The sequence below is a fragment of the Lytechinus pictus genome, chromosome 14, assembly GCF_037042905.1.
Source record: "Lytechinus pictus isolate F3 Inbred chromosome 14, Lp3.0, whole genome shotgun sequence".
Taxonomy (NCBI): domain Eukaryota; kingdom Metazoa; phylum Echinodermata; class Echinoidea; order Temnopleuroida; family Toxopneustidae; genus Lytechinus; species Lytechinus pictus.
Window position 1 is genome coordinate 3,928,265 of NC_087258.1, and position 28,000 is coordinate 3,956,264.

The 28,000-nt window shown below is 36.0% G+C and overlaps 1 protein-coding gene across 1 annotated transcript; it reads right to left on the reverse strand.

Moving 5' to 3' along the window:
* Positions 1–1,953: 1,953 nt before the first annotated feature.
* Positions 1,954–27,997, reverse strand: LOC135156624 (uncharacterized). Its single transcript, XM_064109393.1, has 10 exons — positions 27,932–27,997; positions 26,560–26,722; positions 23,751–24,038; positions 18,646–20,263; positions 17,232–17,355; positions 8,802–8,928; positions 8,416–8,534; positions 7,913–8,108; positions 6,786–6,950; positions 1,954–5,639 (listed from the first exon to the last, which is right to left on the reverse strand). Exons 1-10 carry the CDS (start codon positions 27,989–27,991, stop codon positions 5,392–5,394), a joined length of 3,108 nt encoding a protein of 1,035 aa, XP_063965463.1. The 5' UTR covers positions 27,992–27,997; the 3' UTR covers positions 1,954–5,391.
* Positions 27,998–28,000: the final 3 nt, after the last annotated feature.

A 28,000-nucleotide genomic window follows, 5' to 3' on the forward strand; every position in this document is an offset into this window, starting at 1 on the left:
ATTCTGAAAGTAATAATTAGGAATAACCTTGTGTTTGCACTTTTTTTTTTTTTTTTTTTAAATCCAATTTAAATCAAATAAATCAGCTTTTTTAAAGTAAACAAAAAAAATTGCCAACCCTGATATTTGGTAACCGTGTCCTATTGTCAGTAATTTCAATTGTGTAGGCCTAACTGTATGCAAGGTTAAACATGTATGTGCATTAAGTGGTGGGGGGGGGGGGTAATAATCAAGATGCAATTTCATGTCAGGGGACCTTAAAGGACACACATACGCGCACCAGCTACATTGTGGGGTAAAGGGTGTGTGAACATTGTGGGGCGAGTCGTGTAGGTGCAAAGACACATTGTGGGCAGCAGTTTTTACGTATGTAGGAACATACCTTATGGGTCGAATGTGTGACATAGTGGGATTATTTTTACAACTTTGTGTTGGTGCATGTATGTACATTGGGTGGCACTTTCATGTGAACAAGAACGCGCATCGCAACCAATGCGGGGTGACTGTGTGGTCAAGTTGAGTTTGTATTGTATGTACAATCATAATATTGTGTCCTATAAAAAAAAGTTGGCGGGATCTATTGAAACAACATTGCGGGATGCACACGTAATTGTTAGTGCATGCGTCCAAGAAAAATAGACCCAGCTTCGAGAACATAGCAATATTGTTTGACCAGTAAGTTATATTTAAATTAACAATTTGAGATTTGCTCATCATGTCAGGGCAAATGTATTAGGTTTGGCTTCAATCACTGGACAGCTAGAGAACGAGTTACTCTTTAATGTTAATTAATAACTAGGGTCAAATTATAAATTTTTAATACAAGGCTCCCAAAGTTGGGTACACTTCTTATAGATCACATTATGCATTTTTCATACAAGGCTCTCAAAGTTGGGTATACTTCAACATTTGTTAATGCACTATATATAGCCTATAGTGTGTTATGTAATAACACACCCATGGGTTCATTTCTATTCTGCCTGTGGGGAATCTACAGGTAGGACTATGGTGTGCCAATGGTGTACACAACACAAACTTTAAAAATCATTAAAATATCACTTTTGTGACCAAAAATACGGGTTTCCATACAGTTGCAATTTATTTATCATTAGTAACTTGGGGATAATTTCTTTATTCACCAGAACGCTCGAAAAGTTGAATTTTGCGCATATTTTTGTATACGCCCTCTATTGGTGGAAAGTAATATGGCACTACAATTTTGGTTTTTCAATCTCTATTTTTAATTAAGAAAAAATAATTCAAAGATTCAAATTTACTTAATAGCCAAGTTATATGATGAATAGCTGTACTGGAACCTGACGGTGTGAAAAAATCACGCATTTGTCTCAAAGGAAAAGAGAAAATGTGCCAAACATTGCTAACCTTATTTCACCAAACAGGGAGGAGTAACAGAGAACAAGGTTATATCATAACCTTGTTCATAGAATGAGTGGTAATAACATTGAACTGTGGTTTAGTGCTATTCATCTTGTTTTATAAGCCAGTTGCGGTTTTCCATGAAGTTCTTTTAATACTAAGTATCATGGATGTATGTACTATTAAGAAATAGTACTGCTGAGTACCTCCATGCATGGTTTAATACAATACTGTTTGTAAGAAGCTATTGACCTTAATTTTTTTTTTTTGCTTCTCAGACTGACGTTTAGGCCTACAAATAAATACACCTTACCGAACATATCAAAGAAAGCAATAAGCTTATTAGAACTCAGTACAGAGTGCATTGTTACTCATAAAAAGATACCATACAAGGTCATCTTGCTCATCCCAATGTATGTTAACCCCCCCCCCCCCGGTAACGTGTAAAAATTTAAATGGTCATGCAGGCCAATGCAATGTGATGCATGTGAAAACAGGGTTTCACTCTATACAACCCCCACCCATCCCCTCTCGATCCCCTAGTAAAAGTAAATATAGTAGACGTTGCAGATCAGATAGAATGAAGTTTTTATTGTATTTTGCACACACAGAAATTCAAATTATGTAAGAATTACATGATACAGTGAGCTTAAAAAAATATAATTGGACACCATTTTTTGAGGCCACTGTCATTTCAAGCCGAACTGCTCACGATGGCAGTCTCCTGCGTTCAACACATACCGGTTCGTTAGAATCACCATTATACAACATATATCAGTAGATAAATCCTTGACTGCAGATTGGTGCATCACATGACATTCAGAGGAATCAGCTGTAGCACGCCAAAACATGACCATGCAATAGTCAACTATTGCACGCTTGAACAAGTGTGATTGCTCCCACACTAATGCGTGTATCATAGCCTGCGCCTAAACAATAACTGCATGCACGTACAGGCATCTCTGTGCTACATAGGCCTACACCATATACAGATGATATAATGTTTAGCGAAATAAAAGGATAAGAGTAGATTGATACTTGTTCTTTCATAGGCCTAATACTTTTTTTTGGTTTTGGGGTCAAGATTATGTCTAAAAGTTGTTCATTCAATGTTTTGTCATTTGTGCGACTGTTCGAACATTACATTCAGTGCAAGTTAAAGCAGTCTATTCAACTCTGCTTTGCGCCATTGAATAGATTCCTTCAATTTGCACGCTCATGTAATATTCGGAACAATCTCACTCATAAACATTGAAATTTGTATAGTATGTGTATTTAAAGAGAAAAGTTTATGCTCACATCCTTATTTTGTATTCGTTATGTATTATGACTCTGCTTATATTAAGAATTATTTTGTATATAGTATTCATACACACAATTTTATATCATTATTTTGAAATAAATGCAAACAAAAAATATATCAATTAGTACCTCTGATTGTTATGCGGAAATGGACTTTAACAAATAAATGATGACAGATTAAGGAGATAAGTTACCAATTATCCCCAATGACATTTGATATTGAACAAAATACTTAACAAGCTATGAAAGTTACTGAAATGATTGCTGATTTATCTACTTAAATTATCCTAAGTATCTGTCTGCATGCATATTGAACTATTAATTTATAAGGACAAATCAGATGACTAGAATAGATTTGAATGAAGCAATATGTAACCTTAAGGAGGAAGTTGAGTTTTTGGAAGAGTCGATTAACTACCCTATCAGCCTATCTTTTTTTTAAACAGAGATGGAACAAAAATGTATATGAAAATTAAATATACCGTTGGATTTACAGGTCTATAAAAGAATTAAGTTTTATCAGGATTTTACTTAAATCCATTTTGTGAAATAAAACCTTCCAAGTGCTAAAGGATGGTCAGGCTGAAAGTGTTGTAATGTTCTCTAAAACAGTGTAATCATTATTCATACTTTGATTTTTTTCGTATAAACCCCTCAAAAAAGTTCTGCAACTCAAGTTTGAGTGCTAATAAATTTCTTAGTGTGCCATCACCATGTGTAAAAGTGGTATCATTGGAAAGCATAATTATTCCTCTTTACAATCATGTGTCATTTGTAATGCTAATGTTATGAAATGTACAGACATGATAAATATGCAGCAATGTAAAAAATGAAATGTTGCAAAATTTGTTGTTTCCAATAGCGAATTTCCAATTGTCTGGGATATGGGCTGAGTGCATTCACTGTCACCTGCATGGTATCAAATGGAGACTCTTGTTTTAAAAAAACAATGCATTTTGCAACATTTAACTTCTGATTTTTTCTCTACGTTCAGGATATCTGCATGTTTCACGATGACATTATCACAGCAGATGGCACATCATTGTAAAAATGAATGATTAAGCTTTCCAATGATACCAGTTTCATCTTTTATACTTCAGTAAAAAAAAACCCATTTCATCCCTCAAAAGTGAGTTGCAGAACTTTTTGAGGGGTTTTATAAAGAGTACTTGTGGAAATTCCTGGTTCTTCCGAATACTCAACCTCTCTTGTGTTCAGATTGACTTAAATGTTTTCTAACAGCACTTGTGAACATGGCTACAGAGTTTAACTCATCATGAAAATTAAATGTTTTTTTTTCCTGATGGACATATTTAAAGTATCTGGCACCCTTTGCATGATTGCTGGGGCAACATTCTAGGTAATGCTATGTGTAAGTTCTACTCTACATTGGAGTTTTAACATGAGAATCAATATGAACTTAAAATTCCTGCCTGAAACTTTGCACCAAGTTATGTGAAAAATTATTCTTACTGAAGGTAAAAGCTCTAAGCCCTAAGCCTAAATAAACTCCATGTATATGGCTGTAAGGCCCCTCAATTTTTTTGTTTTTAATACAAAAGACAAGTCATAAAACAATAAACATCATAAAACAATGAAATAGAAAGGACCTAGAACTATAAAGTATATCACAAATTCATAAAACAGTAACGCAAAAACAGATTGGATTGAAAATATTTGTGGTAGGCTTTGGAAACCACACTTACTAGTATACCAGATTCTGGAGACTAGAATTTCCTTTGTTTGCATACAAGTACAGTTCACTCCCATTATAAAAGTAATTGCCTCACTATAAGTATACAATTTTATTTTTCAACACTGAATAGTGACAACAAAGTCTGCACAAACTGAAATCGGTAGTATCCTTGCTCCTTATGACAATTCTGGTAACAGATAATTCTATTGTAAAGTTTCATGAATACTTATTTTGAAATGAATTGAAATATTTTGAATTAGAAAACAAGGCAAAAGCGATTTTGTGTCTCGCCCACATATGAATATAACAAGAAATTTTGCGATGTGCGAGGGCACGCAACAGAATTGTATTGAAACTTCATTTTGAAATGACTGGGATGGATTAACACTTGATATAAAGGCCTGGTCACACCGCCGAAGCGTTTTTGGAGCGGTTGGGAGAGAGGGTCGAATTTCGCTCACAAAATTGGGGGAAAAATCGAAAACAAAATAAAAACAATCGAAATTGAAAATGGTGAACAGTAGCGAGCGGTGATGATTTTTTCTCTCCGCTCCACAACCGCTCCAACAACGCTCGGGCGGTGTGACCAGGCCTTAAGAGCCTTGCATGGACGTAAACTTTAATCTTCATCAGTTTGATGAAGAACAATTTAACTGGTATTACTATAATTGCTTCGACTGGAATGCAGTTGTTGGAACTTGTCTCCAGTTGATTTTTACTGGTCCAGTTAAAAATCAACTGGCCCAGTAAAAATATAGTGGAAACCAGTAAAAATCTACTGGAAACCAGTAAAAACAAATACTGGTCTAACTGGCCTTTCCTTCTGGGTAGGTTTGTGACGGACGGACATATGGATCCCGCTAATTAAGTCTCGCTTTCATTGCTGGTGAGCGAGACCAAAATGACACCCTTAACTGTGGAAATGACCTTTTAGTAAGACTTACCAACATCTGGAATGCAAACAAATTATTTTCAAATCTGAAAAATCCTGTGAAGAACCTAGCTCCCCCACTCTCTTAATGGTATTTCTTATTGACATGTAGTCGGATCCAGCTTACTTTAGACTTAATGTTTTTTAGCTTTAATTTCCATATGGAACCACCATTCTGTTTGCTTTTACGCATAGCAGCTGCAACTGCCTTCTCTCCTGGAGTTTTGTCACTGTCTAGGAAAGACTTGAAAAGTTTATTCACTTCGTTGATCTCTTCAGTACTCCAGTTATGCCTTGTTGTCGCTTTCCTCTTTCTCTGTATTCTTTCTACAGCTGAAAAGGAGAAAGGAAGTCAAAGGATCCTAGACTTATTCAATCAATTCAGTTTCACAAATGGTATACTAGAAGAAAACAGTACGGAAAAACAATATTTAGGATGAAATATCTTAATCTCCTTAATCTCCCAGGGTATTGCCATTCGAGGGGGGATCGATCTTAAGATCTCGGCAGCGGATTGCGCGATCGCAACGAAAATTTGCATGATGGTAGAGAATGACGTCATCTACGCAGTTGCAATGGTAAATTTCACTGAATTCATATATTTTTATTTTATATGAACTAATTATGCTAATTTATTCATGAAATCATACTTTTGGCTCTGATTCACTAAATAAAGCCCCTAGAATATTATTTTTGGGTGAAAATATTCTTTACAGCATTCCTAAACAATTGTGAATAAAAAACATTCTGGTACCGAGACCGATTTATTATGTATTTTCTTTGTTTTTAAATTTTTGTTTTTTTATTGTTTTTTCATTGGAAATCGTTTCAGACGTAATTCTGATCATAAACAAGGCAAAATTAATTAAGTTTAATCAGTAAAAGTAGAAATGATACATTTATTAATTTTGGCTAAATACACAATTTGCATTAGATTGTACATGAAATCACGTTTATGAGCAATTTTTGGTCTGACATCACATGCACTTACATGTTGCGTAATGTTGTAACCACGTACCAGGGCGTCACAAATTTGGTCTCAAAATTTGTGCGAGACTTGAAAGTAAAAATTCATCAAAGGTGAGGTAAAAAAAATTTGCGCGGCAGATATTTCGCGAAAGTTTGGGTTAATTCAAATTAAATTTACGTAACGGGGTAAAGGCGAGAAAAAAATTGATCGTAAAAAGCTTTGAGGTTGTCACAATTTAGCTATTAGGGGAGCATCTCGTGAAAGGACTTGTCAGACGTTCTATCTGACAAGTCCTACTTTATCCGACAGTTACTATAGTAACAGTGCTTCTCAGCCAATCAAAATCAAGGAAAGTTGTCAGATCTGACAACTTGTTGGACAAAAATGTTAATGAAACGCTCCCCAGTTCATATACATGTTTGCATAAAACGTGCCGGTTATTTGCCGAGGTAAAAGTGTCTGTCTATAATCAACAAAAAATATCCTTGTACAAAATATGAAGTACTTACACACTGGCACATCACCATCCAATGTTTCCTCCAATTGCATTAAGTCAGGGATGAATTCCTCCTCTTGATCACCTCCTGTCTCATCTACAGTATATGTGTTCTCATCAACTCCTGTCTCATTTGCTGTACATGTGTTTTCATCAATGCCTGTCTTATCGTACAACTCTACAAACAGAAATACAATATACAATGATGAATGAATGATAAGAAACAAATTATAACATAATCAAATTAAGAAACACATTAAATAAGTTGATCTAGCTGCCAAGTGCATATCCATACTGTAAAAATATACACTGGTATTATAGATGCCCTAGTATCTAAAATAATCAATGGCATTGTTCAAATACCTAAAACTATAATACATAAATGAACCCTCCTACTTATGGCTGTGCAATGTCCATTTGCCTTACAATTTAGCACACATTGATGCAACAATATTGTGAATTTTGGTAGACAATTCTAACATCTTCATAATATATGCAAATCAAATTTTAATTCATGCATTTGCATTATAATTCATCTTTCACTAGACGGACATTATGCTAATGGTCAATTTTGTACAAAGATGCTTTCGTAAGTTGAGATATTCATGTGAAATGAAATATAAAAAGTTCACTTTATTCATATTGTTTTCATCTTTTATATGCATATTTCTTAAATTTCTTTCACCTTTCCACATCTATGTGGGAATCACATTGTGATATTTACTTGAAAATCCACCAATCACCTTTTTTCCACAGAGCAAACCACATTTTTTTAAATTTCATGTACAGTGTATTTCAGACTAGTACCACTTTGGATTTGCAAAAAAAAATAAAAAATAAAAAAATAAGAGGCAGACAAAAAAGACAAGTTGGGTCAGAACCTTCCATACATTATCTATATGTCATATAAAGCATAAAGTGAATGCTAAAAGACCAAGACTTGGATCGAAGATTGAAATATAATGACAAACTATAAGAGGGCAAGGACATTATGACATCACCGACCCCCCCCCCCCATTATCCTTTATACAATTACTTTGGGTAATCGGCACAAATAAATGCATTTTCAGCAATTTTGAACTTTGAAGCCTGAATGATTCTGAATAAAAATGCTGTTGCAATGCAAGGCTGCAAACTTACCATCTAGTTGTATATCCTGTATTTTCTGCCCTTTGAAGTCAGCAATCTTTCCGAAGTCCATCATCAGCAAAAGCTTTGCAATGTCAATCCTCTCCAGAAGGTCAGATGTTGCTCTGTAGTGTATGTGGTGAACATCAAGGGTATGCCCAAGATGGTCGATTATCCAGCGCTGTTGCTGTGGTGTTACATCTAGTCCCTGTGAATAAGGTCAGGATCAGGAAATATGTTTTTATTGTCTCTTACCAGACCATGGCCTGATTACTGCAATTCAATTTGTAAAAAAAATGTTACATATAGCACAAGAGTTTATTTGTAGCTTGAGACAGGATAGAACTCAAATAGTTACAAAATACAATCTTTTTACATTAAACAGAGCACCATTGAGGATAGATCTTAGCACTAGCTATTAATATTTTTTATCAAATTAATGTGACATTTGACCTAACAATCCTAATCATAGTCAGTTTATATTTGGTTTTAGTTTCTTTCTGTTTATTATCTACCTGAATCATGGTAGCCATGAATTTGCGGCAATTTGTAGCTCTCATTCTCTCTGGTAATTGCAGTCCCGCCTCAGCAGCCATTTTTGCAATGGCAAACCCTCCTCTGATGACGCCAGCAGCTATATGAAAAAGATGGTCCTTAAATATTTAGTTGGGAACTTCACATAATGGACATATGAAGAAAAATGTAGGACAACACATTCCCTAATGATTGTCAGGATCACTCTAGCTACTTTTAACGAAAAATAAGTATGGACAATTTTGGACACAAATGTTAAACGGCAAATTTTGTCACAATTAATGAAAGAACAGTCATGGTTCCAATTTATGTACACAGTAAAAACAGACCCATTTCTCTGAAGTTTTATTCTAAAAGTGATATTTACCACAATTTGCGAACACATAGTTGTTTGATGTAGGTATTCCTGCCACAGACCTTACATGGTTTCCTGTTAAGAATGCTAAGATCGGGCGAACATGTTCACTGATGAGAAGCGGTACAAACTTGCCATGCTATACCACAAGAACAAAACATATAAATTATGGTCATTACAATAGGCAGAAGGTGCAAAAACTCAAATAAAGAGAAATGTAAAAAAAAAAATTAAAAAAAAGGGGAAAAAAGCAGGACTTATAATAAAGACACATAATGGTGCTTAATTAAAAAAATGATATATTCAAAATAGCTGTCATATAGGTACACATACAAGTATAGCCCACAGATACATGTAAATACAAATAGATTTATTACCAGATAGTATTACAAATTTATGTGTATACATGTATGTCTCTGTGGGGTATACTTGTTTGTACTTACATACGAATCAGTATTTTCTGTATAGGAAAAGGCAGGGTAAGTTGAGCCATCACCCCCCCCCCCCAGCCAATAAGGAATGTGTCAGATATTGGGGTGTGACAAGTTGTATAACCCCTAACCCCACCACATTGCTTTCAACACTGAAGCAAAGACTTCATATTCAGAGGGAATAATACAAATTTCAGTAAAAAAGCACTTTTTACCCATATAATTCATAAATGACATTTCGAAAAAAGGCGAGCATATTCAAAGATCAATGACCCTAAATGACCTTTGACCTTGATCATATGACCTGGAAACCAATGCAGGATGATCAGTGATACTTAATTACCCTTATGTCCAAGTTTCATGAACTAGGTCCATAAACTTCACAAGTTATCATGACATCTAATAATAATAATAATAATCATCATAATAATAATAAAAATTAAGGGAAAAAGCAGGGCTTTGGTACTTAAATTAAAAAAAATAAAAGTACACCCTGAATTTAAAAAAAAAAGGATAAATGTACACCAAACAATTCCTAACATAGTAATCACATAAGTACACATACAAGTATACCCCAGAGATACATACAAATAAATATAATACCTGATAGTATTACAAATTTATGTGTATGTCTCCATGGGGTATACTTGTATGTACTTACTTGTAAGTATTTGTCATTTATGCCAGGGGGGGGGGGCACTTACATTGACGAGTGGATACCCTGCGCAACCAAAAAATACAAATAAGGGTGTCAAAAACACTAAAATATTGAAACAAGTGGAATGCCTCTGGCCGTCTCACCTGCATCACGCGATTCAATATAGCAGCAGTGCTGATTTTGAAAACTACTATAACTCGCACAAGATGTTAAGTGATACTTGGTTACTCTTATTTCCACGTTTTATGAACTATAGACCCATACACTTATAGAGATATGATGGTAATTCAACAAATACCCCCAACGTGGCCAAAGTTCATTGACCTTGATCATGTGACCTGAAACTCACACAGGATGTTCAGTGATACTTGATTACTCTTATGTCCAAGTTTCAAGAGAAAGATCCATCAACTTTCCAAGTAATGATGGTAATTCAACAGATACCCCCATTATGGCCAGAATTCATTGACCTTTGACCTTGGTCATGTGACCTAAAATTCGCAAAGGATGTTCAGTGATACTTCATTAATCTTATGTCCAAGTTTTATGAACTAGACCAACACACTTTCAAAGTTATGGCGGTAATTCAACAAATACCCCAATTTGACCAAAGTTCATTGACCCTAAATGACCTTTGACCTTGATCATGTGACCTGAAACTTGCATAGGATGTTCAGTAATACTTGATTACTATTATGTCCAAGTTTCATGAATCAGATCCATAAACTTTTAAAGTTATGATGGTAAATCTACAGATACCCCCAATTCGGCCAAAGTTCATTGACCCTAAATGACCATTGACCTTGGTCATGTGACGTGAAACTCATGCTGGATGTTCAGTGATACTTGATTAACCTTATGTATAAGTTTCATGAACTAGGTCCATATACTTTCTAAGTTATGCTGTCATTTCAAAAACTTAACCTCAGGTTAAGATTTGGTGTTGACGCCGCCGCCGTCGGAAAAGCGGCGCCTATAGTCTAACTCTGCTATGCAGGTGAGACAAAAAGGGTATTTATTTCGCTAGGAAAGCTATGTGTATAGGGTCAAATTTACGAGGGTATAAAAATCAAGACTAAAATGTTCCATTACGTCAAACCCCCGTTTGAGAATTTACCGCAGTTCAGATTGCCAACTGCGGTATTTCACCCCATTTTGCATTTGAAAATCTAAAACATCATTTCCAAGCCCAGGGGGCTGTTTCATAAAGCTGTTCGTAAGTTAAGAGCGACTTAAAGAGCTAACATAGTAATCACATAAGTACACATACAAGTATACCCCACAGATACATACAAATAAATGTAATACCTGATAGTATTACAAATTTATGTGTATGTCTCCGTGGGGTATACTTGTATGTACTTACATTTAAGTATTATTTATTTATGCCGAGGGGGGGGGGAGGCACCAACATTGACGTCTTTGACGAGTGGATACCATGCGCGACCAAAAAAACATGTAAAAAGGATGTCTTTTTCAAGATAGTGCACGTTACGTACGTAACGTAATAAGGTTGTCAAAAACATTAAAATAATGAAAAAAGGGTATTTATTTCGCTAGGAAAGCTACATGTTAAGGGTCAAATTTGCAAGGGTATAAGAAATCAAGACTTAAATGTTTATAAAGGATGTACTTTTCGCCCAAGGAGTCAACACTACGTGTTTAGAGTACGATTTGCGCCAGTTGGGCTGTAAACCCAATGATATAGGTAAAGGTAAAACCAACGACCGACGTCTGTGACATATCATTGAAACATTGCTGAACTTGTTAAGGAGTTCAATTTGGGGAATGCTTGCCAATAGTATCGTTTTGTTTCCAATACTTGTTAAGGGTAGGGTTTCACATGCCAATACTTGTAAAGGGGTGCATTTTCAGAATATGGAAAATACGTTTCATAAACTTGGTCCGTATAATTCATAAATGACATTAAAAAAAAGCCGAGCATATTCAAAGTTCATTGACCCTAAATGACCTTTGACCTTGATCATGTGACCTGGAAAGCGATGCAGGATAACTTAATTACCCTTATGCACAAGTTTCATGAACTAGGTTCATAAACTTCTGAAGTTATCATGACATCTAATAATAATAATAACAAAAGGGGGAAAAAGCAGGGCTTATAAGACCCATAATGGTACTTAAATTAGAAAAAAATAAAAGATAAATGTACAAAAAACAATTCCTCAAATAGTAATCACATAAGTACACATACAAGTATACCCCACAGATACATACAAATAAATATAATACCTGATATTATTACAAATGTATGCGTATGTCTCTGTGGGGTATACTTGTATGTACTTACATGTATAAGTATTTGTCATTTATCCCCGGGGGGTTTGGGGAGGGGGAGGCACTTATATTGACGTCTTGGACGAGTGGATACCATGCGCGACCAAAAAACATGTAAAAAGGATGTCTTATTCAAGATAGGGCATGTTACGTATGTAATGTAATAAGGTTGTCAAAAACACTAAAATAATGAAAAAGGGTATTTATTCTGCTAGGAAAGATACATATTTAGGGTCAAATTTGCAAGGGTATAAAAAATCAAGACTTCAATGTTTATAAAGGATGTACTTTTTGCCCCAGGAGTCAACACTATGTGTTTAGAGTACGATTTGCGCCAGTTGGGCTGTACTAAACCCAATGATATAGGTAAAGGTAAAACCAACGATTGACGTCTGTGACATATCATTGAAACATTGCTGAACTTGTTAAGGAGTTCAATTCGGGGAATACTTGCCAATAGTATCATTTTGTTTCCAATACTTGTTAAGGGTAGGGTTTCACATACATATACTTAATTGTTAAGGGGCACTTTTCAGAACATGGAAAATATGTTTCATAAACTAGGTTCATATAATTCATAAATGACATTTCAAAACAAAGGCAAGCATATTGAAAGTTCATTGACCCTAGATGACCTTTGACCTTGATCATGTGACCTGGAAACCCATGCAGGATAATTAGAGTGATACTTAATTACCCTTATGTCCAAGTTTCATGAACTAGGTCCATAAACTTATAATAATAATCATAACAATAATAAAAAAGGGGAAAAAGCAGGGCTTCTGAGTAAGACCCATAATGGTACTTAAATTTGGAAAAAAAGTACACCCAGAATAGATTAAACAAAAAAATAAAGGATAAATGTACACCAAACAATTCCTAACATAGTAATCACATAAGTACACATACAAGTATACCCCAGAGATACATACAAATAAATATAATACCTGATAGCATTACAAATTTATGTGTATGTCTCCGTGGGGTATACTTGTATGTACTTTAATGTAAGTATTTGTCATTTATGCAGAGGGGGGGGGGGGACCAACATTGACGTCTTTGACGAGTGTATACTATGCGCGACCATAAAAAAACATGTAAAAATTATGTCTTTTAGGGCACGTTATGTATGTATCGTAATAAGGTTGTCAAAAACATTAAAATAACGAAAAAAGGGTATTTATTTCGCTAGGAAAGCTACATGTTCAGGGTCAAATTTGCAAGGGTAAAAGAAATAAAGACTTAAATGTTTATAAAGGATGTACTTTTCGCCCAAGGAGTCAACAGTATGTGTTTAGAGTACGATTTGCGCCAGTTGGGCTGTACTAAACCCAATGATATAGGTAAAGGTAAAACCAACGATTGACGTCCGTGACATATCATTGAAACATCGCTGAACTTGTTAAGGAGTTCAATTCGGGGAATACTTGACAATAGTATCGTTTTGTTTCCAATACTTGTTAAGGGTAGGGTTTCACATGCCAATACTTGTAAAGGGGTGCATTTTCAGAATATGGAAAATATGTTTCATAAACTAGGTCCATATAATTCATAAATGACATTTCAACAAAAAAAGGCGAGCATATTCAAAGTTCATTGACCCTAGATGACATTTGACCTTGATCATGTGACCTGGAAACCCATGCAGGATGATTAGTGATACTTAATTCCCTTATGTCCAAGTTTCATAAACTAGGTCCATAAACTTATAATAATAATCATAATAATAATAAAAAAGGGGAAAAAAGCAGGGCTTCTGAGTAAGATTCATAATGGTACTTAAATTTGAAAAAAAAAGTACACCCAGAATAAATTAAACAAAAAAATAGAGGATAAATGTACACCAAACAATTCCTAACATAGTAATCACATAAGTACACATACAAGTATACCCCACAGATACATACAAATAAATATATTACCTGATAGTATTACAAATTTATGTGTATGTCTCTGTGGGGTATACTTGTATGTACTTACTTGTAAGTATTTGTCATTTATGCCAGGGGGGGGGGGCACTTACATTGACTTCTTTGACGAGCGGATACTATGCGCGACCATAAAAAAACATGTAAAAATTATGTCTTTTAGGGCACGTTATGTATGTATCGTAATAAGGTTGTCAAAAACATTAAAATAACGAAAAAAGGGTATTTATTTCGCTAGGAAAGCTACATGTTCAGGGTCAAATTTGCAAGGGTAAAAGAAATAAAGACTTAAATGTTTATAAAGGATGTACTTTTCGCCCAAGGAGTCAACAGTATGTGTTTAGAGTACGATTTGCGCCAGTTGGGCTGTACTAAACCCAATGATATAGGTAAAGGTAAAACCAACGATTGACGTCCGTGACATATCATTGAAACATCGCTGAACTTGTTAAGGAGTTCAATTTGGGGAATACTTGCCAATAGTATCGTTTTGTTTCCAATACTTGTTAAGGGTAGGGTTTCACATACATATACTAATTGTTAAGGGGCACTTTTCAGAACATGGAAAATATGTTTCATAAACTAGGTCCATATAATTCATAAATGACATTTCAAAACAAAGGCGAGCATATTCAAAGTTCATTGACCCTAGATGACCTTTGACCTTGATCATGTGACCTGGAAACCCATGCAGGATGATTAGTGATACTTAATTACCCTTATGTCCAAGTTTCATGAACTAGGTCCATAAACTTATAATAATAATCATAACAATAATAAAAAAGGGGAAAAAGCAGGGCTTCTGAGTAAGACCCATAATGGTACTTAAATTTGGAAAAAAAAAGTACACCCAGAATAAATGAAACAAAAAAATAAAGGATAAATGTACACCAAACAATTCCTAACATAGTAATCACATAAGTACACATACAAGTATACCCCAGAGATACATACAAATAAATATAATACCTGATAGTATTACAAATTTATGTGTATGTCTCCGTGGGGTATACTTGTATGTACTTTAATGTAAGTATTTGTCATTTATGCAGAGGGGGGGGGGGGACCAACATTGACGTCTTTGACGAGTGTACACTATGCGCGACCATAAAAAAACATGTAAAAATGATGTCTTTTTGGGCACGTTATGTATGTATCGTAATAAGGTTGTCAAAAACATTAAAATAACGAAAAAAGGGTATTTATTTCGCTAGGAAAGCTACTTGTTCAGGGTCAAATTTGCAAGGGTAAAAGAAATAAAGACTTAAATGTTTATAAAGGATGTACTTTTCGCCCAAGGAGTCAACAGTATGTGTTTAGAGTACGATTTGCGAAAGTTGGGCTGTACTAAACCCAATGATATCTATAGGTAAAGGTAAAACCAACGATTGACGTCCGTGACATATCATTGAAACATCGCTGAACTTGTTAAGGAGTTCAATTCGGGGAATACTTGACAATAGTATCGTTTTGTTTCCAATACTTGTTAAGGGTAGGGTTTCACATGCCAATACTTGTAAAGGGGTGCATTTTCAGAATATGGAAAATATGTTTCATAATTACTAGGTCCATATAATTCATAAATGACATTTCAACAAAAAAAGGCGAGCATATTCAAAGTTCATTGACCCTAGATGACCTTTGACCTTGATCATGTGACCTGGAAACCCATGCAGGATGATTAGTGATACTTAATTCCCTTATGTCCAAGTTTCATGAACTAGGTCCATAAACTTATAATAATAATCATAATAATAATAAAAAAAGGGGAAAAAAGCAGGGCTTCTGAGTAAGATCCATAATGGTACTTAAATTTGAAAAAAAAAGTACACCCAGAATAAATTAAACAAAAAAATAGAGGATAAATGTACACCAAACAATTCCTAACATAGTAATCACATAAGTACACATACAAGTATACCCCAGAGATACATACAAATAAATATAATACCTGATAGTATTACAAATTTATGTGTATGTCTCCGTGGGGTATACTTGTATGTACTTACATTTAAGTATTATTTATTCATGCCGAGGGGGGGGAGGCACCAACATTGACGTCTTTGACGAGTGGATACCATGCGCGACCAAAAAAACACGTAAAAAGGATGTATTTTTCAAAACCTTTCAAGACCTTGGTCATGTCACATGAAACTCATGCAGGATGTTCAAGTTTCATGAATCAGATCCATAAACTTTCAAAGTTATGATGGTAATTCAACAGATACCCAATTTGGACAAAGTTCATTGACCCTAAATGACCCTTGATCTTGATCATGTGACATGAAACTCATGCAGGATGTTAAGTGATACTTGATTAACCTTATGTCCAAGTTTCATGAACTAGGTCCATATATTTTTGAAGTTATGATGACTTTTCAAAAACTTTTCGAATGCCGATTCCCCCAACATGGTCTAAGTTCATTGACCCTAAATGACCTTTGACCTTGGCCATGTGACATGAAAATCAGGCTATACTTTCTAAGTCATGCTGTCTTTTCAAACACTTAACCTTTGGTAAAGATTTGATGTTGACACCGCCGCCGTCGGAAAAGCGACGCCTAAAGCCTCACTCTGCTATGCAAGTGAGACAAAATCCATGCTAGTTCTTGCCCCATACCTTTTGTACATAGTTTTTGTGGCTCAACTTACCCAAGAAGGTGGCCCAACTTAGCCAATGGGTGGGGAAAGTTGAGCTATCTTTATTTATCAAAGGTGACAATGACTGTTCGGTTAGAATGTTAGGTCAAAAAACATTTCCAAAGAATTAAATTTTAAGGCAAGGTACTTATTTCTACAAGATTATGAATCATATAAGTTCTAACATGAAAAAAAAATGGCTCATCTTACCCTGCCTTCCCCTACTCAATGTGCAAGTGTCTCTGTGGGGTGTACGTGTATGTACTTATTTTTTAAACTAAGTGATACCTTGTATACTTGTATAGTACTATTCATTCATTTTTACCCCCAAAAGACTGATGTATGATTTTTCTACATACATAGTAAACTAACTTTCTAGAAAAAGTTAATTCTCTTTATAGATCATGTGAGTTTACCATTTGTTGAATCTGTTCAATCACAAGAATACTTTACTTTCAGGATGCTGATGGAATATAGTGAACATTCTTACCTTGCCTCTGATCATGATTACATCTTGGGCCTCAATGAGGTACTGTTCAAACTTGGTAATCTTGCCAAGGACCTCCCTACCAACTTCATCTACGCCCGTTTTTCTCGCACTGTAGTCAGCCAACCTTTTTAAAAAAATATAAAAGAAAATATAAGGTTACGAATTCAAATCCAATGCTGAGAGAAATGTGAATACATTTTTTTACTTTTGTTTTCTTTTAACCCTAACTAGGCCGGGCTTTCTTGGCTGTTCTGTGGCGGGGGGGAGGTTTGATTCAACCCCGCCTGAGATCTCGGCCGCAGATCGCACGAGCGCCGCACAAATTTGCATGCTGGTAGTGTGCGATGTAATCTACAAGGCCATATGGTAACATTTTCCAAAAAATGAGATATTATGCTAATTTATGCATAAATCATTTGTTTTGCTCTAATTCACTAAATAAAGCTCCTAGAATACTAATTCTTGGCAAAAATATTCTTTGTAGCATTCTTAACAATCGCAATTGAAAAAAACTTTGGTTTGGAAATCAGTTTCTAATGTATTTTATTGTTTTATGAATTTCTTACGTATTTCTATGTTTTTCAACCTTTTGTTTTTCTTTGTTTTTTTCACCAGATTTATTGCACAACCTTTTTGAAGCATAATTATGCTAATATCAATTGATTTCAGCTGGTTAAAGTAAAAATAATCATATCATGAATAACATGAGAAAACTCAACTCGCGCGTTGGAATGACTGCAGAAAACGTTGAAGGGGGGTTGATTCAACCCCCCCCCCCGGCCATTTTAGGGTTAAACAAATTTATACAGCTTATGTAGAAAAGCAACAGATTCCATGCTTATTCTAAAACATACCACACTATTTGTGATAATTTGTGCATTAAATGCATTATCACCTAATTGCAGTATAGATGCTACAAGTAATTACAATTAAAAGTTGGAGTATGATTTGATGATGTCATTATGAATTTCAGCTACATTGCACTTATACTTTTGCATGGAAGTTACAGGTTACTTACATGAGTATCCATGTAAAGTTATTGGTAAGTTTCTGAAGAAACAATGTAAAAACTGTATCAAAGATGATTTTATCCTTTTGGCATTTATGAGAATGTTGCTCTAAACTGGTTAGGTACCAAATAGCAAAATTGAAATTGATTGTACAGAGCATCTCTGTTTTTTTTTCTGAGATGCTCTGGATAATGTACAGAGAATGTCTATCAATACTACAATTTTTTGTTTCAATCAATAAAAGACATTTTGTTTTGATATTCTTTGCAGAAGTGAGTGTAAAATGACATAGTCATGTATTCATAACATACTTCACAAGATTTTGATTTGCTGTCACATTTTGGGGGGTTGAAACACCATTTGAGGGGCTTTAAATATTAAAGAAATATGAAATAATGACTTACGATAGTGCTTGCACCTCTCCAGGTCTCCGTCTGTTGTAACATATGAGGTTGGTCAGAGCAATGATTGCATTTTTGCGGAAGTTTGTGTATGAGTAATCCTTCAGATCAGCACTCAATGCTTCTTCCTTCAGGAAGACTGCAAACCGTTCCACATCCTTGGGTAGAGGCAAAGGCTGTTTTTTCTTGTTCTTTCGTTCTTGCAACAGCACCCTTTCTAGCTTAGTTGACCACTCTATTGACATAAGTGTCAAAAAGTCTTTTGCTGCTCTTCTTCTTGAATTATCTCCCTTCTTGATTGCATTGGCAAGAATGATCGATGTAACTCTCTTTAAGTCAGTCCCCAATTTCAGGGCATGTGAGGGAGCTTTTAGGTTTTCCTCATCTGCATCATCTGGCTGGCATGTTTTTATTGTGGCTTCAGCCACATGACTGAAATGTTGAGGAACAAGATAATCCTCCAGTTTCACACCTGAGAATGGTGTGGCAAGTGATCTCAAATTGATTAACAGCCTTGCCATTAGCCGCATCACAGCAGAAGCATAATGCTTCCGCATCAGTCGATTCCCAACGTTACGCTTCATGTAGTCATTGCCGATTGCAATGATGAGTGCATCCTCCCTGACCACTTTTCCTACTTGATCATGCTTCATCATTGGGAGTACTTCTTTTTTCAGAGTAAGGCTTGGATTTCCAGAGATTCTTCCGGATATAATGTTACTTTGAAGCAGCAGGCTTCCTTTTGTGAGAAACTGAGAGTTGTTTTGCTTTGCTGGACATGATCTCTGATGCCGTGAAATAACACTGCATTTCAACCATTCTAAGCAAGAAGGGCACGGCCCATAGTCTTCCTTGGTAAAAGGACTTTCATTCATTCTCCGTGACAACAGCAGTTCCCCTTTTTGTTTTTTCAAGACTTTAACATTGTGCATGTTGTCACCTCTGTTTCTGAGAATTGAGAGGAGCTTCTTTCTCTTCTCTTGTTTGACATCTTGGGTAGTTTGGTCATCATTTTTTGACTCCTGTAAGTTCATTAGTTCCATGATTTCAGGTTCTCTTTGATGCTTCTTTCCACGCAGGTGCTGAGAAAAGTTTGTTACCATTTTACAACAGAATGGGCAAGCATGAGTAGAGTTATATACTCTATCTGATTTTTTCTTTGCACCTGCAGATGTAGTGGATGATTTTTTCACCATTTTTACATATATTGATTTCACACGTGTATCTCTGATGATGTCATCTTCGTCAGGCTCACTTTCACTATCATCCTCATCATCTTCTTCAGTTTGAAGGTCTACAAGACTGTTCTGATTATCTGTCCACTGGTCTTGATATCCACTTTCATTATGCTGAACTCTTGGCAGAGTAGCGGTGAGGTTGGATGTGATACTTTTATGTTTTTTCAGTACTCTCTTTCGTGGATTATCTGTCTCATGATCAGTTTCCCTGTCATCCCAATGTGATTCCTCTGACGTATGTGAGTCCGATGAACCATTGGTCTCAGGCTGGTACAGTGAAACATCTGACTCGTCTTCATCACTATCAGACACAGTGCTATCATCCTCTTCCCGTTTTCTCTTACACCTTCTCTTAAATGATTTGTTCCTGTCATCATGGCAACCTAGTCAAATTGATAAATGCAAATTTATGTCTATATATCTACTGCATAGTTTATAAAAGCATAATTATCTTATTTTATAGTTTATCACAAGGGGTTTGCAATATCAAATTAAAATAATGTTGGAAGATTAACACACTTGATGCTAATAAAAGTAGTAGTCCAGGGTGGCCGGATTTACCTCAAGCTGGTGGCAACTGCCCTCATCCCCTCCCTCCACTTTTACACGGTTTAGTGCATCCCGTATTCCCATCCCGACCTTCTTCCTGTTCTCCACTTGCATCTTCCACGTCTTCTTTGGCCTTCCTCTCTTTCTCGGTCCGCTCATCTCAAACTCAAGAGCCCTTCTCAACACATGCCCATCATCCCTCCTCAGCACATGCCCATACCAACGCACCCACTTCGCCTTTGCCAACTGGTCCAGCTCTTCTTCCAACCCTAACATCTTCATCAAGTCCTCAGTCTTCTTTCTGTCCATCGACTTCACCCCACACATCACTCCCACCATTGCTCTCTCCGCCCTCCTTAAGATCCCAATCTCATTCTCGTTCAAACACCATGTCTCACTCCCATATAAGATCACTGATCTTACACAACTCTTATACACCATTCCTTTCATCCCCTAAGGAAATCTTTTCCCATATAGCAGCTCTCCACATTCCCTGAACTTACCCCACCCAAACCTTGCTCTAGCTGTCACAGCTGCTTCACACCCACCATCCACACTTACCTTGTCCCCAAGGTACGTAAACTCCTTCACTGACTCCACCCCATCACACAACTTTTCCATCTGTTCCACCACCCCTCCAACTACTTTCTCACATCTTTCACATACAAAATCCTTTGCCAATCTTTGGGTCACTCTTTTCACCTCCGTGTGCATCTCCCATGTATCCACTTCCCACATTTCTCACACCACACCGAATTTGCTTTTTCTCTCTTTCCACACATGCCACATGGGTCTACCTTACTCATCAATACTTTTCCCTCCATTCCAACTAACTAATATTGCTAAGTGGCTGGGTCACTGGATTTATGCTTCCACACTAAAATCATAAAGAATTGGTCTCAACACCTCAATTTGTCAACACCAATAAATATATAGTAAAATGCATATACTTGTATCATGTACAATTGTTGGAGCATGTACTTTAACCTGCGGAATTTATTAATAAGGCCTATTAGCACAAAGACCAAATATTAATATAAATAGGAGTGGGCTATAAATGGGTGATTTTTGGTTTTACTGTGGGAACATTTTTTGTGTGTTCCTTTTACCTTATCTCAACATGAAATGACAATATTTTTTGTCTTGGGTCCGAGAAAAGTGTGCCGGGCCAAAATCCAAAATGGCCGCCAAAACCCCCCAAAATCAGTTTTGGCCACAACTTTTTTATTTGGTGGTCAATTTCTCTGGTTTTGGTGTCTATTCATATGTTTTGGGGGGCAGGCAATTTGTTTTCCTATAATTAGTACTTTTAAACCATTATTTGTAGAGGTAAAAGGTAATTATACATAAATTTCCCCTTTTTTTCCAGCCAAAAGATAGGTTTTATCATCCTGGGGTTCTGGGATATTAGATGGTACGAGGTCAACAATAGCAAGTAGCTTCATGTAGCTATATTGCTTTTATTCCTCCACTTTGGGTGTTACGGATATTTGTGAAATATATCTTATTAAATAAAAAAAAATGTCATTTATCCATAGGTGCTATACAGTGTACAATGCACTGTACATACTACACAGCATTTATCCATGCATTGACCACCATGGCATATGACAAGGCCTGTATATAAACTATAGTGTCATAGAAATGAGCTTCAAAGGTTTAGAATTAGATTGTGAATTTGATTCCTTGTCAGCAGATGTACATGATGAAAACAGCAAAGTAAACTGCACTTAAATATCACATACATGTATATACCATATGTACATCACATTTTTAGCCATATCTTCTTCATTAGGAGTTTTTTTTCTACTTGGTTCTTGTGTCTAACTGGCTTATGTTCATGGGGTCAGGTAATTACTAGTATCATGGTAATGCTGATCAACAGCCAATCAGAATTAAGGATTGCATGCAAGTTACCATTAAGTTAAGTTAACATAAGGGTAAATTTTTATGCAACAGGGCCCAGAATAGCTAGTGTGAATTACCTATCTCCACCCCCTGAATTAGCATACATGTATTTGACAAAACCTGTCCTCAATTTCTGAGACAAAACATATCTTCAATTTCTGAGACATCTAATTCTAAACCTGAGAGCTCATTTCTATGACACCTTGTTATCTGTCATGGTGGCCAATGCATTTATGCAGTGCAGCATGTATGTACAGTGTATTGTATACTGTATAGCCCCAATGGATAATTGACATTTTTTTTTATTTAATAAGATATATTTCACAAATATCCGTAAAACCCAAAGTGAAGGAATAAAAGCAATATAGCTATATGAAGCTGCTTGCTATTGTTGACCTCGTACCATCTAATATCTCAGAACCCCAGGATGATAAAACCTACTTTTTGACTGAAAAAAGGCTACAAAAATGGGAAAATGTAGGTATAATTACCTTTTTACTCTACAAATAATGGTTTAAAAGTATTAATTATAGGAAAAACAAATTGCCTGCCTCCCAAAACATATGAATAGACACCAAAACCCGAGAAATTGACCACCAAATAAAAAAGTTGTGGCCAATTAAAACTGTGATTTTAGGGGGGTTTTGGCGGCCATTTTGGATTTTGGCCCGGCACTTTTTTCTCGGACCCGAGACAAAAAATATTGTCATTTCATGTTGAGATACATTACAAGGAATAAAAAAAAACTGTTGTCATATTGAAATTACAAAAATTTTAAGTACTTTTGACCCATGTATAGCCCACTCCTAATATAAACCTATTGGTTGTTAGACAAGGCAGCAGACCATAGACGTATTGGTTATAAAATTGTACACAAAAATTAGGATCGTGAGCATTTCTGAATATTGCATGTGCACCACTGCATTACGGATAAATTAAGCTTATTTGAATAACGTTACGAGTAATTGTCATAGTTGTGTATGTCATGAAATGCGACCGCAAAATATTGTTCAACTTTATCCTTATTCACAAATTCATTCAAGATATGCTAAGTTTACAAAATGGTATGTAGATGACGTCACAGTATGCTTATCAAGTTGAAAAGTTTTATGATTTCAGATGCTCCATCATTAATTGAAATCAATTCATTCATCTTTTTTAAGACATATCATGGGAACAAGAATGATACAGAAAGAAAAACAAAGACAATTTAAGAAAAAAGATAAAACAGATGATTCTGACAAAAAATAGAGGTGATAGTAAGAAGGCCTTAACAGAAACATATTAAGTCATAGGATTCACAGCAATGGAACAGTAGGGTTCAATGTTATTCTTCAGGTTAATGTACATATACATGTAAAGCATTAAATGACTCCATACTCACTCCCTTCCCGCACCCCCACATCATCTTACCTTTGGTGTGCTGATCTCTACATGCAGATGCCTCCAGAGCAGCCTTTATTGCATCTTCAATCGGAGCTAATGTTTCTTCTGTTGGTGCTACGTTAGCAGATGGAGCACTTGCCTCTTCCCCCAACGAAGAATGGGAAGCTATTTCTGTGACAACTTTTAACCTCCTCTGGCACTCTTGTGCAGGATCTTGGGGTTCAACAGTTCTAACTCTCAAAACCCTACTTCTGGCCTGTATCTCCTGTCTGTCTTCTGGTTCTAAATTTTGATCTACTCCAGCTCCTCCCTCATCTGCCATGGAATAAAGCACAATAAAATTAATAAATTACTAATTGTAATATTAAGTGTACAGCACGTCCCCCCTGTCTAGCATATCAACTTCTTTTGATTCTCCAGAATCTGACAAGGGAACTCACTAATCTGCCAGGGAAATCTCCATGATCTAACCTAGGTCATCAAATCACAATGTTCAGTAGGTCAAGAAATGTTACACCAATGCTTGACAGTCCATTGCAAGTTTGATGGTGGTAAATGCACACCAATGGAGACAAATACATGTAGGTCATGCCTGTTTCAGGCCTGATTCTATGTTTCACTTATTTTAAAGTTACACTTGTGATTTTCCTTTATTGTTTAGGTTATTGTACTCATCCTTCATACATATACTTTTTTTCAGGTTGGTACATCGATTCCCCCTATCAATCATAAAAAAATCTTCATGATGGATATTTCTTTCCCTTCCGAACATGCTCATTTTTGTAATTTAATGAGCCTGGTCAGATGAGGGAATTGTCCCTGCTGAATATTAAATGGAGGTTAACATGCTAGAGACAGTGTAAAAATAAAGCAGTACTACAAACTTGGAATGGGCTAAATTGCACCACTGTTGCATAACAGAATGTATATTAAAAACTGCTAAAGTGATTTTCATAGAAGTCAGGTTATGAAATGAGCTTTCTTGTTCTGTACATTTAATTGAATATGATATGCTGTATAGTGCATCATAATTTATGATATCATATAGATGTGCAACCAAAGAGCATTGGAAGAAAATAATGAACTTCAGCTTGAGCTCTGGCAGCCATTATCGGCGTGTAGTACATGTAAAAATATGAAATATTTACAAGCATACATAAAGTATGACTTTATATGGACAACTTAATCCTTTCATTGTAAGCTGAAGAGTTGCTAATTTGAAATGACAAAAATTGTGCTAAGTAGAAGTACACACCAAAGAGAAACACCTGATCGACAAACAAATACACTTCATGTTCACCCCAAAATTCATGAAATAGTTATTACATATAACACATACAATTATACCCCAGAGATACATGTACATACAGATAAAATACAGGCCCAGTATTACCACTGTATTTATACGTGTATGTCTCTTTGGGGTGAACTTGTATGCTTATAACTATTTGAGTCATGAGGGATGTAATGCATACTTATTTTGACTATGTGGGGTGTATATGTATGTACACATTCTAGTGTTATTTGCAAATCAAGGGATGAACATGTAAGCAACCCCGGCTACACCGGATTTCACTCAGGAAGGACCAGAAGAACTAAGCTCTCTAAAGATGAAGATGCAACAGATGACTTTGTGACGCAAAAAAATTACAAAATGCAAGAATGGAAACAGAATGCTAGTGCCCAGTTGACTCATCAGGAACCAGTGAGCCTTCGTCTTCTAGAGAAAGTACACCAAGGCCTGGTTCGCTTGAAATCCCTATGAGAGAGACAAGTACAGGATCATCTCTTGCAGGGGAGGTCCAAGAACTGCCGAAAGGGAAGGAAATGCTGTCAAGTGTTGTTGTTTGTTGGCTATTAATGGCGACAAGTCATATTTGACTATTAAAGCCAACTCATTAGGCCTACTATCATTTTCTTTCTTTTCTTCGACGTGTCCTTTAAAATCGGTCCTCTCCTTCTTTCTTTCTTTTTTAAAGAAGTTGGTTGTGAGTGATATAGTAAGTTCCATGACTACAGAATTAAGGCAAATGCCACAAACTGTTAGAAAAGTCAGGAGAACAGTCAAGGTAATCTTGGATAGTGAAGAAGTTGAAGTAATAGACAATATTTACAACTTTTAAAAATTTGTTACTTTCTTTTTGTTGTCTGATATTGTTCAAACTGTCACCTATCAAGATGTTATTAAAAAAAAAATTTCCATCTAAAACCAAGTTAATATTAATTGGAGTCCTCCTTAAGTGTCCTGTGGGGTGTTTGTGTATGTACTTATTTATGGCCATGTGACAGCATTCCACAGCACTCGACCAAAAAAGTAGTGGGTATGTGCCGCGGGCGAGACAAAAATCGGGGGCCTTGGAGCGGACTCATTGTAAAAAGGAGGGTCCTCGGAACGACAAATGTTTGTGAAAACGGGGGTCCTTGGAACAGGTCGCTTGCGTGTGCATCCCTACGGAACGGGCATACATGTATGCAGCTAGCCGGCGATGGTCGGGCAGCGCTCAACGGCCGCTTTTCACCAAAATTGCAGCTTATTGTGGCGGATCAATGCGACCGTAACGGCGTAACGAAAAAATATGCGAAGCTCTGGAGCGGATTTCTTTCTTCTTTTCTCTCAATAAGATGAAAATGCTATGCCCTGGAATGGAAATTTGAGTGTAAAAATGGGGGTCCCCTCCGTGGCACATACCCACTATGCATTATATACTGAGTGCCCCCCTCCCTCGGTAAGTCGAAGTATTCTGTTTCATGAATACATAGATAGGTTATATACAAAATTGTTGTGAATACATTATGGTACATCAAATTGAATGTTTAGAGAGTGGAATAAACTTACTCTTGTCTAGGGTTGAATGGCTTTGATCAATGATTACTGTGTCTAGGACAGAGGAGTCAGCTATCTGCATGTGCGGTGACTGTCTTGAAGGGTTAGAGGATCCCATAGGTTGAGGGTAGGTGGGAGGAGAGGTAGCCAGCTGAGAAGTGCTAACTTGCTTTATCTACAAATGAACACATTAATGCTGCTGTTTTTGTGTATAATCTTCATAAGATATTATATTACATGTAGATTTTAACCTACTTTTCTCCAATTGACCTACAATCCTGCTATCATTCTAATTAGGATTAACCCTCTAATTAACACTTTGACTCTAAAACTGTAATCTTATTGAATTCAACACACACAAGTTTGAAAAAGCAAGCAATAAAATAGCAATCTGCATTCTGCACTAGGATACATGATATGGCCATACCAAATCAGCACCCCAAAAGAGTTTTTTTGTTTTGTTTTGTTTCATTTAACTAAATGGAAATATGAAAGCTTAATACAAGCTCTATCACACTTGTAAATATCAGCGCATTAACAATAGAAACCACAACACTTCAAACAATACAGAATGGAACGGGTGGCATGTAAGGGGGAGGGTGGGGGGGGGGGGGTGTACACACAATATCTATGGAATTCTGTACACCTGTAAAGAAAAAGTTTCAACTACCTGGTACCTCGCAGACTAAAATCTCGCTGCGATACACGCAGTCAAAATGATAGTTTTCCTATTGTGCGTATTACACAGGTCACAACTCAATATTAAAATGTAGATAAGCTGACAATTACATATTTTGCCAATGACTTAATGAAAATAAAGAAAGAGCTTTGAATCTTTGTAGTTTAACTACATGATAATTTAAAAAAATGCTGTCTCACCATAGCTGACATCATCAGAGGGGCGCCTCCCCCCTTCCCCAACCATAAGATGACCAAATCAAATGTCAAATATTTTTCCAGATAGAATTTTTACTCTTTACTAGCTTGCATGGCTGTGAATGCCATTTTCTAAGTCCTTACGATATTTTTCTTTCTTTTGTAGGGAGTTACTACTTTCAGGGAGTTACTACTTTCAAAGAGCAACATTTTCAGATTTAGAGGTATAGCTAGCTTAACACAAAATGGGCAAAGTTCAAATTACATGGCCATACATAAATTTTTATTCATTTTAACAGTTAATTACTTTATTAAATGTACATGTAGGCAAAAGGTAACTATGTTCAGTTCTTCCAAGTACAATGTCAAAGTTTAATTACAAAACCATGCATACAAAAACTTACAGACTTAAATAAAGTTTACATGCATTACAATGTTACAGCTTTGGCTATCTATTACATGTTCTGCCAATGTTATATTTTTTACAGATTTATGTGTGAGCACTCACCTTTTTCCAATGCATTTCAGCTGTTGATAATCCATAATCATATAAAACTTCAGATCCCATTGATATGCA